At 42.1% G+C, this 10,827-nt stretch overlaps 1 protein-coding gene across 7 annotated transcripts in view; it reads left to right on the top strand.

The window, feature by feature from the left end:
• LOC116088234 (glutathione S-transferase A6) overlaps window positions 1-10,827 on the top strand; it is a 34,378-nt gene that overhangs the window by 5,929 nt on the left and 17,622 nt on the right. For 4 of the 7 annotated variants that reach the window (XM_031366991.1, XM_031366993.1, XM_031366990.1 and 1 more), the window contains one exon: window positions 6,225-6,332. In XM_031366991.1, coding sequence (XP_031222851.1) covers window positions 6,246-6,332 — 87 coding nt within the window. In that variant the 5' untranslated portion in view covers window positions 6,225-6,245. Of the gene's footprint in view, window positions 1-862; window positions 951-6,224; window positions 6,333-10,827 lie in introns of all 7 variants that reach the window. The other 3 variants (XM_031366992.1, XM_031366994.1, XM_031366995.1) reach the window with 1 other exon arrangement.

Here is a 10,827-nt window from a genome sequence, read left to right as displayed (position 1 = left end):
AGAAAAGAAAAGGTAAGGGTGCAGTGAGTAACTCTGGGAAGAAAAAGTCAAAATCGGAAATGGAAACAGTGCCATGCTTTTTCGTACAAATGTTTGAGAATATGCTTCATGCTCACGGGACTAAAGTAAGGCAACAGCAACTACAGAATTTTTTAGATTTTTGTAGAGAAGGGTTGTCCTTGGTTACCTGAGGAAGGTACAGTAAATTTAGTGACCTGGAAGAAGGTTAGGGAAAGACTTCAAGACTACTATGATGTGCATGGACCAGGTAAAGTGCCTGTAGATACTTTTAGACTTTCGACTTTTGTTAGGGATAGATTAGATCCTAGACACGAGGAGAAGATGTGGGTTTTGGAGAAGCAGCCCCCTTTAGGGATCCTTTGGCCAAGGAGGGAGAAAGTAAAACTGAGCCATCTACTACTTCTACACTTGAACATGTATATACTGATCCAGTTTTTGACCTGCCACCTTATAAGAAAGAAGAAGAGACCTAGGTGTGGGAAATGTCTTCCAGGTGAGAGAGGAAAAGCCGCTAAATATCATAGGGAGGAGAATTCTTCGCCAGTTACTGCCTTGGTGGAACTGGAAATTCCTTCCAAGGATAGGTAGTTACAGAGGTACAAAAGGCTCTCACTTCATTGTCTGCTGCAAATGCAGCAGTTACAGGCTCGGCAAGCTCAAGAGGAGTTCTTGAGACCTTCAGAGTGGATTCCAAGGCTGAGAGCTAATAAAATCCAAATCCTCATAGCTGAACTGAATCCTCTTCCAGGAGCAGAGCCACTCACTGGTCATAGCAGTAGTGCAGAAACCATGTGGGAGACAGCCTTTGACTGGACCAAAGCGGCTTTTCTCCCCCTTACAGGTGACCTTGAAAGGGACTACCAAGAGAGGAGATGATGTTCAGGGATTTCATCTTTCATTTCCAGTTATAAAGCAGATTGATCCTCAAGGTAATAGAGTCAGAGCTTATCAGCCTCTCCTGTTTAAACAATTAAAGGAATTAAAAACTGTTTGCACACAGTATGGGCCAACAGCCCCATTTACTCAGGCTATGCGCTGATTCATTGGCCATAGAGGCTCTCTCCCTCCTGGGAATTGGAAGCAGTTGGCAAGGGCATGCTTGTCAGGAGGAGATTTTTTTTATTATGGGAATGAGAATTTGCTGAGCAATGTCAAAATACTGAGGAGATCAAGGAGATCAATCGAGTGCAACATGTACCTATTACATTTAAGATGCTAGCAGGAGAAGGGCAATAAATATCCTGAGACTGCTCAACAGTTAAATTTTAATCCAGCTGTTTATGCTCAGGTTAACAGTGCAGCTAGGAAGACCTGGTATAAGCGACCTTCTACAGGGACGCAGGCTGAGGATTTACCTAAAATTAGGCAGGGTCCAGATGAGTTGTTCCAAGATTTTGTGGCCAGATTGTTGCAGACAGCAAGCTGACTTATAGGGAATTCTGAGGAAGGTCTTTTACTGGTGAAGCAGCTTGCCTATGAGAATGCTAATTTGTATGTCAGGCAGCATTACAACCTTTTAGGAAAAAGGGAAATTTGCCAGATTATATCAGATTGTGTTCTGACATAGGCCCTTCGTACACCCAGGGTGTTGCTATGGCAGCTGCTCTGCAAGGAAAGACAGTAAAAGAGCTATTGCTTCAGCAAAGAAAATCAAATAAAAGTAGAGTAGCCGGTCCTGCTGGAAGTTGTGGACAAGTAGGACATCAAATCAAATAGTGTCAAAATAAAAACAGGACTAGGCCTCAGAATTCATCCCAGGATGGCTAACAGCCAGAATGATGTCCTAGATGTAAGAGAGGAAAACACTGAGCTAATGAATGCTAGTCCAAAAGAGATGTTAGGGGGAAATCCTCTCCCTCAGAGTAACGGGAGGAGGGGCCAGCACCAGGCCTGAAGCAGCAACATTACAGGGCACTACAGAACTTCTTTCCTCAGGAAAGAAATCTATTCAGGACCTCTTCTGAGCAATCTCAGGAACCACAGGATTGGACCTCAGTCCCTCTACCTACATAGCATTAACACCTGAAATGGGTATACAAACCCAACCTACAGGAGTGTATGGTCCCTTACCACCAGGTACCATAGGTCTGCTCCTTGGAAGAAGTGGTGCTACCATGAAGGGTATTAGGGTGGAGCCAGGTGTTATTAATAAAGATTATACTGGAGAAATCAAAATTATAACACATTTCACTATTGGGATTTCAGTTATTCTGTCAGGGCAACGTTTGGCATGTTATTACTACTCCCTTAAGTTCAAACTAAGAATATTCCAAAAAAAAGGATAGAAGAGGAAATGCAGGTTTTGGATCTTCAGATGCTTATTGGGTACAAGCAAGAGGGACTCAGAGTCTAGAGCTCATGCTAAGAATCAATTGAAGAGAGTTTCAGGGACTGCTGGACACAGGAGCTGATGTTTCAGTGCCTATGGCTGATCAGTGATCTCAGGCTTGGCCAAAACAACTCACGGTTACACAACTACAAGGAATTGGTCAAAGTTAATGTCCAGAACAGAGTAGTGATATTTTATTCTGGAAGGATGAGGAGGGACCATGAAGGTATGTCCCAACCATACATTGTACCAGGCCTACCAGTTAATTTATGGGGATGGGATGTGATGAGCAAAATGGGGGTTTACCTTTATAGTCCTAACAAAGAAGTTACAAGACATATGCTTGATCAAGGATTTTTGCCAAATCAAGGCTTGGGAATTAAGGGGCAGGGAATCCAGGAAGTGCTAATGCCTACTGAAAGACCTTATAGGGCTGGGTTACTGTATTTTTTATAGAGGCTACTGGCCAAGCTGTGCTCCATGGCAATCCTATTACTAGGAAGAGCGAGGAATCTGTATGGGTGGATTAATGGCCTCTTACAAAGGAAAAAATAAAAGCCACAGAGCAGTTAGCTCAGGAACAGCTTGATAGCAGACATATAGAGCCCTCTGATTCCCCTTAGAATTCTACCATTTTGTGATTAAAAAGAAATCAGGAAAATGAAGACTGTTGCAAGATCTCCAGAGAGTTAATGAAGGTATGTAATTAATGGGAACACTACAGCCATGGTTGCCTACCCCTTCTGCCATACTCAAAGATACTTCTAACGTTGGATTTGAAACACTGTTTTGTACTATATCTCTTGCTCCAAAGGATTGTGAGAGATTTGCTTTTAGCATGTGCTCCATACATTTTCAAGAACCCACGAAAAGATTTCACTCGGGTAAAGATTTTACCCCAAGGCATGGCAAACATCCCCACTCTATTTTAAAAGTATGTGGCCCAAGCTGTAGCTTTAATTTTTTCAAAGTCTACTTTTAATGATGGTTCTTAAAGGCTTTAACCTCCCTTCTAGCCCACTACCCACCAGACATAGTGGAAAAGAAAGGGTACAGGGGATGCGGACCTGTTTAGAAATGGTTCTTTAGAGCAAATAGCATCTGGTTTGCCAGGAAATCAGCAGTTCAGTTCACAGGTCAGTGGTGGCTCAATCCACTTGCAAACACTTCACAAATATACCAGAAGTTCAGTTCAGTAGAGTCAGAATAACAAACACAAATCAGCAGCAGTCTCATGACCTAGCAGAGACAGCCAGGCCTCAGCCAAATTGGCAGGAGTCAGTAGGAGGGATTCAGATGGGCAGGGACACCAGGAGAAGTTCTCTTGGGCTGTGCCTCTCTCTACAAAATGAAGATCAGCAAAAATGTGAGGCCAATAAGTGTTGCACAACTAGGTCTACCAGGAAGCCTCAAGCTCTTCTCACAGTCCATTGAGTCCTATTTATACCACCTCCAAGCATCATGTATCCTCTACTGGTCTTTCTCAGCTGACATCACTCTGCCAATCAGCCCAAGTCCATGAAAGTGGCAAGAAGTCATAGCATACCTCCAGAAGTGCACTTCTCTCTATGGAGCCCCAACAAATGGAGCTCAACTACACAGTGAAAAGTGGACCAATACATACATGTCATTAGCAAAGAATCCTTCATCATGTGTCTTTTCACATGCTTGCTCTAGCTGAAGAACTTCCTTTCACCTGTGTCTCCTTCAGTGAAACTTTCCTTCACAAGTCTGCCTTAGCCTTTCGCCGGTGTCCACTTTAGTGAAATAGTTTCATGTGTTTGCCCCAGCAAAACACCATCCAACATAACTGACTTTCCAAAGAACCCTTAAGTTTCCACATCACCAAGCTGTTACTAAAGCTAGACAAATATATCCTGAAGTCTGTAAAATTCATTATGTGGATGATCATTTATTAGCCAATAAACAAGAAAGATTGCTATTAGCAGCTTATGTTCATTTACAGAAGGCCTCAAAAGAATAGGGCTTAGTAATAGCTAGATAACTGTGGGGAGGAGCATACCTGGGTATTGTCAGGTAACTGTGGCAGTGGAGTCCAGACACTCTGTGACTGATGGCCACAGAATTGTGGAGCTGGGGCCTCATGTCAGGAGCCTATGTCTGAGAGCATGGCAAACGGGCCTTTCGTCCCTTGCAGATTAATCTGCTAGGTCTCTGGGGTTTAAACCTAGCTCGGCCAGAAAGCAGGCCCCCTTTCATAGTCCCACACATTGCCTTGTCTCAATCTGTTCATATTGCCCATTTTGTTAATGATTTGTCTAAGAATGTTATCTTAGCCTTAGGAATACAAGACATAGATAGTAAGCTAGAACAAACATTACATACATTAAAAGAAATAATACAGTATTTAGGAGATGAAGTCCAAGGGCTGAAGTTGAGGTCACATTTAGAATATCATGTAGAATATCAGTCAATACTACCCCTAAAATGTATAATGAAAGTCAACGAAGAAGGGACTGGGTACATTTGCATCTTAAGGGTTCCTCGCACAATACTAACGTTTACTTGGATTTAATTCAGTTGCATCAGGAAAATTTCTATCTAAAGGATGCTAAGCCTTGCAAATAAATGCTGCAAAGGCTAATTCTGAATGGTTAGAGTAATTAAGAAAGAGCATGCCTTCCTGGTCTTTATTTACTCATTTGGCCTTTTCAGTACTTGTTTTGGATGCTCTAATGGTTTTAGAATTATATCTATTATCACTTGTGGTTAAGTGTGTCCTCCATTCCTTTTTGAACATCCATGCAGATCTCCATCGTATGCAGCTCAAGATTGTAACCTAATAGGTTACATCCCCCATTGTAGAGGCTGGTAGTCAAAGACGGGTAAGATTTTGTCATAGGTGGATCAACCTAAGACAGGGCACAAATGTTAGGATTCATGTACTGATGATGAGTAAAGTCTACAATCTTGGGGGAACACCTAAGACAGGCACAGTCTTTCTGCACCAATAGCTAAGGCAGCTTTGGCTTGTATAGAATAACAAAGGGGGATCAGGAGCCATTTGCCTGCTACTGAAGCAGAGTAGAAGTCTGCGTGCTAGACAAGGTCAAGGCAAGTCAGGGTCTGATGGCCTAGCAGGAGTTTTTGCAGGCACCCAGATTTCATGGCTGGCTGATGCACGGAACATTAAGAGGAAGTACACTTGAGGCTCAAAACAAGGAACTGAATGTTCTATTGACCTTGCAAGAAGGAACAAGGAGGGCTCTGGATAAGAATGGATGTCCTGTGTAATTGTTACCAGTTGTTTCTTCTAGCTTGTGCTTTTGCTTGCCACATCACTGTAGGGTATAAAAGGTTGTACTCATTAAACTTGGGGGGCTGCAGTATTTACTGACAGTCCTCCCAGAACTATCTCTTGTCTCTGTGTCTTCTTTAATCCCCACCCCGTCACCCCACCCCCACACCCGTCCCCCAGGTACTATTTGACTTCTGCCAACAGGCTCTGGTACGACAGGTGACTAGAAGCTAAGTTAGAACCTTTTGAACAAAGCAACACAGGAGCCAGAAAGCTTCAAGGAGGAACGTTGTTCTGGTCCCTTCCCCCTGTCAGTGGTGTCTCAAGTTTTCAAGGTTTACCAAGTGCCCAGGTCATCTGCCACTGTAGGATCTAGGCTGCTCAGCTTATGTCCTCAAAGAGAGGGCCACTAGGATTGTGGGAGTGGCTTGGTACAATTTCAGGATCGTGGTCCTTGGATGGTGAGAATATGGATCAAGGAGATCTCTAACTGCAATTTTTACCAGTCTTGAGAAGGATAGATATGATAGTATTGTATTGTTAACCATAATAGATAGTCCTAAAGTACATTTAACATCTGTTTATTCATTCATTTATTCATTCATTCATACTTAGTGAATCTAAGGAGATACATCTATGGCGGGGAAGCCTTTATTTCATTACGATGAGGCCCGGGGTAGAATGGAGTCTGTGCGGTGGCTGTTGGCTGCAGCTGGAGTAGAGGTAAGTTTTGAGATGGTTTATCTTCAGATGAACCTAAAACTGGCCATGTCAAATGTTTTCCTCATATCAACCAGGAGGTATTTCCCATTGAGTATCTTCTAAACAATTGTACCCTGTTTCGGATTCTTAAGGCAGCTTATTGTGGTTTGAATATGCTTGGCCCAGGAAGTGTTGCTATTAGGGGGTGTGGCCTTGTTGGAGTGAGTGTGGCCTCATTGGAGGAAGTGTGTCACTATGGAGGTGGGCAATGAGACCTTCCTCCTAATCACATGGGAGCCAGTCTTCTCCTATTTGCCTTTGGAACAAGATGTAGAACTCTCAGCTGGTCCCATATCATTTCTGCCTGGATGCTGCCGTGATCCCATCTTGATGATAATGGACTGAACCTCTGAACCTGTAAGCCAGCCCCAATTTAAATGTTGTCCTTTATGAGAGTTACCTTGGTCATGGTGTCTGTTCACAGCAGTAAAACCCTAAGATACTTACGATCCAAGGAATTTAGGCAGGAGGATTACAAATCTGGGGTAGGCTGTCATATACAGTGTGACCCTTGTCCCTTCATGCATTAAATTAAAATGATCAATTATAAAGATTTAAATGAATAGATATGTCATAATAAGTAGTTGAAAGTATCTTCTTCATACAACATAGACAATAACTCAACTTCAAGACAATAGTGACCACATTTGGATGGAGATTTAAAGTATGAAAAATAAATAAATTCAATTATATAGAAGTTCACTGAGTTGTATAGTCTTTGTGTCTGATTAATTTCTGTGTATGCCTTTCTTTTATTTATATGTTTTCTATATTAAAGTTTAAAATAAAAGTTAAATAATTTATGGCATTTATATAAGTAGAAATATAAGTATTGAATATTTGATAGCACTATTGAATTTCTTTTGTTTTAGATGTGATAAAGTATTTGTCAGAAGTTTCTCCTCTAAAAATCTTATCATGTGAAGAACATATTGAAGTTTTTAGAGACAAAATATATAACATTTGATAATTAGACAGACTCAGGAGATTTTGCCTTTGGATAGAAGCTGGGAAGAAATAGTTAAGGGGGTGAGGCAGTGTCCTATGATGGAGACTGGCAGGGCTCTCTTAGCTTCATGATGCTGTTTACCCATCCCTGAGGATTACACTTAAACCTTACTCCTGGCACACATGGAACTTGAGCTTGACTCTTTTCAGTTGCAAAGAAAGCAGCACACAGATACAAATGAGCACATTTCCACTTTGTCTTTTTTCTATGAAGAGTCTGTTTTCCCATCATATGGATGTCTGCCTTACGATTCAGCCTTTGGAGGGTTGAGTTCTAAACAGAAGGGTGTAGTAGAAGCAATGGAGTCAATATCAAGGCTTCCTTTTAACAACCCTTGAGGAAGACTCAAGAGGGAGCTGAGCCCTCAGACCTTTGCTCAGACCTTCTTGGTCTTTTGTACCCCAAGACTGATCATGACAGGCCCATGCACCCCATCACTCCCACCATAGCCATCAAACTTACCAACCCCGTACAGCCTTTGTGACCCTCTTCCAATAGCCATTCATCCCCTATGTACTTTCAGAATGGATACAGAGCTAATTGTTGGCATTCAACACCTCATTGTCTCCATGATCTAATGTAATGTGATAGTGTATATCTACAACCAAGCATTCCACCAAACATGCCAGAAATGAAAATATTCCGGTAACTACTTAGGACTCTAATAACTCACCACAGCCAGTTATTACTTATTGTCCAGTTTTATGTGGGCCAAGCACTCTACTCTATATTTTGAAAACTCTGTATTTTATCTGAGGAAGTGCTCACCTGGGTACAGTCATGTGTGCTCACAGCCCCAGTTACTCAATAGATTGTAGTTGAAGAATTGTTTAAGCCTAGCTTGTACAACATTATGTCTCATATTAAAACAAAATCCAATAGATGAATAGAAAACATTCTCCCTGTTACAAATGGGGAGACAGATGCTGTGAGATCTTAAATGATTGTACTCAAATCACAGACACACATTTATAAGCTATAGATCATAAATCATATGAGCACCAAAATACAAAATTACTCAGAATTGTTTCTTTTCTAATGACTTTATTTTTAATAGATTCTATCAATCATAATATGATTGCATATTTGATAAATGATATAAAGCTGATTTGAGGTTTTTAAATTTATTATTTTATGTGCATGGATGTTTTGCTTGCATATATGTCTGAACCACAAGCATGCCTGGTGCCATGAAGGTCAGAAGAGGGCATCAGATCCCCTGGAACTAGTGTTAAAGACAGTTGCGAACAATGATGTTGGTGTTATAAATTGGACCACGATCGTCTGGGAGTACAGCCAACCTTCTTGACCACTGAGCCATTTTTCTTGCTCATCAATAGAGGGTTTTTCTACCACTGTTGCTGTGTATCCCAAACTGGCCATGAACTTGTCATCCTCCTGCCTCAATTCCAGAGTGCTGCCGTTGCATAGGCAAGTGCCACCATGTCTGGCTAAACTGATTGTTTCCTTTGTAGCAAATACTGGCAACTGTTTGAGCGTCAGATCAGTTTCTGACAGCCCTGTCTTGGGCTGCCTATCTTACCAAAGTGATTTCCCTCAGGATAAACTTAAATCTCTAGAAGCAGATAAAGAACAGAGTGGATGGATGGTCACCAGTATTCTCCTACTTTAAAGAAAAAGGAAATGAAAAGAGAGTATGATGAAAAACTGTCTGGAAAAAATCTCTCTCTCTCTCTCTCTCTCTCTTTCTCTCTCTCTCTCTCTCTCTCCCCCCCCTCCACCCCCATGTGCACGCGTGTACACACACACCCCTCTGACCAGTTCTAAGTGGTTTGAATTGCTTAGTGAATTATTTCTTGCAACAAAGCAAAGCATAGATTCAACTATTGAACTGAGAGTTAACAGAGACTTCAAAGGTCAGATAAATACACAAAAACTAAAATGTTACTATGAATTTTCCCAACTTCCAGAACCATAACTTTTTGCTTAATACTTTTTACAATTTTATTTTGTGTGCATGTTTTCATATATATGCATACATGTGCTGTAGATGTACAAGCCAGAGGATAACTTAATAAGAGTTTGTTGTATTCTGCTACCTATGTGCTACAGGAATCAAACTCACATTTTCTGAAATGCTAACAAGTGTCTTTACCAGCTAAGCCATCTTGTCGACCTTGGTTAAATACTTTGTGGATACATGTAACAAACTACACAAGATCTTAAAGTCATCCTTTTTGTTATTACTTTACTGTGAGAACTTTGAAATTGTCCTTAAATGAAGAATTCTACCATAAATTTCCATATATTTCAGGACAGGAAATTCTAGCTAAAAAGAGTTGATACTATGCTATATGACATGTAGGACTCAGGTCATCTGCATCAGTGATGTAAATTATAAACTAAGCAGAAGCCACATAATAAAAGTATGAGACTGTCCTGGTTTGCTTTATGTTTCTATGGTAAAACAGTGAATAAGGGCTGAAGAAATGATCCAGTTGTTAAGAGCTATGAACCTTTCTTTCAACTGAGAATTCTACCATGAATTTCCATATATTCCAGAAGAGGAAATTCTAGCTAAGAAGAGTTGAACCATGCTATATGACACCAGGACTCATGTCATCTACATCATTTGAAATATATGTTTAAAAGTAAAACACTGAACAAACATCTGTCCCAACACTGGTAGTAGCTGGGACCAGCTTGACCAGGCACACAGGAACTCTGCCAGCCCAGTGACTTGGGGTCCTTCCGGTCTGTCTGGCCTGGGGTCCAGAGCAGACCTTGGGCGCAAGCTCCGCAGCCAGTCCCACAACACCCAGAGGAAGCTCCACTCCCAGGCGCTCTGCCACACCCAGGATCAGAGGTGAGCATGAACCAACATTTGTCCCAACACTGGGAGTAACTGGGACCAGCAGGACCAGGTACACAGGAACTCTGCCAGCCCAGTGACTTGGGTTCCTTCTGGTCTGTCTGGGCTGGGGTCCAGAGCAGACCTTGGGCGCAAGCTCTACAGCTAGTCCCACAACAAACAGAGGAAGCTCCACTCCCAGGTGCTCTGACACACCCAGGATCAGAGCTAAGCAGGAACAAACATCTGTCCCAACACCGGAAATAACTGGAACCATCAGGACCAGGCACACAGGAACACCGCCAGCCCAGTGACTCGGGTTCCTTCCAGTCTGTCTGGGTTAGTGTTCTGAGCAGACCATGGGCACAAGCCCTGCAGCCAGTCCCACAACACACAGAGAAAGCCACACTCCCAGGTGATCTAACAAGACCAGGATCCCAGAATCACAGGATCACAGAGACAGCTTGACTCTGAGGAGTTCTGACACAACCAGGATCACAGGAAGGACAGACTCCAGTCAGATTAAGCAAGGGCAGGTAGCACTAGAGTTAACCAGATGGCTGGGGTCAAGCATAAGAAAATAAACAACACAAACCAAGGTCACTTGCCATCATCAGAACCCAATTCTCCTACCA

Source organism: Mastomys coucha, unplaced genomic scaffold (genome assembly GCF_008632895.1).
Source record: "Mastomys coucha isolate ucsf_1 unplaced genomic scaffold, UCSF_Mcou_1 pScaffold14, whole genome shotgun sequence".
In the NCBI taxonomy this organism is placed as follows: domain Eukaryota; kingdom Metazoa; phylum Chordata; class Mammalia; order Rodentia; family Muridae; genus Mastomys; species Mastomys coucha.
Note: the sequence above shows the minus strand (reverse complement) of the source record. Positions and strands in the feature narration are given on the sequence as shown.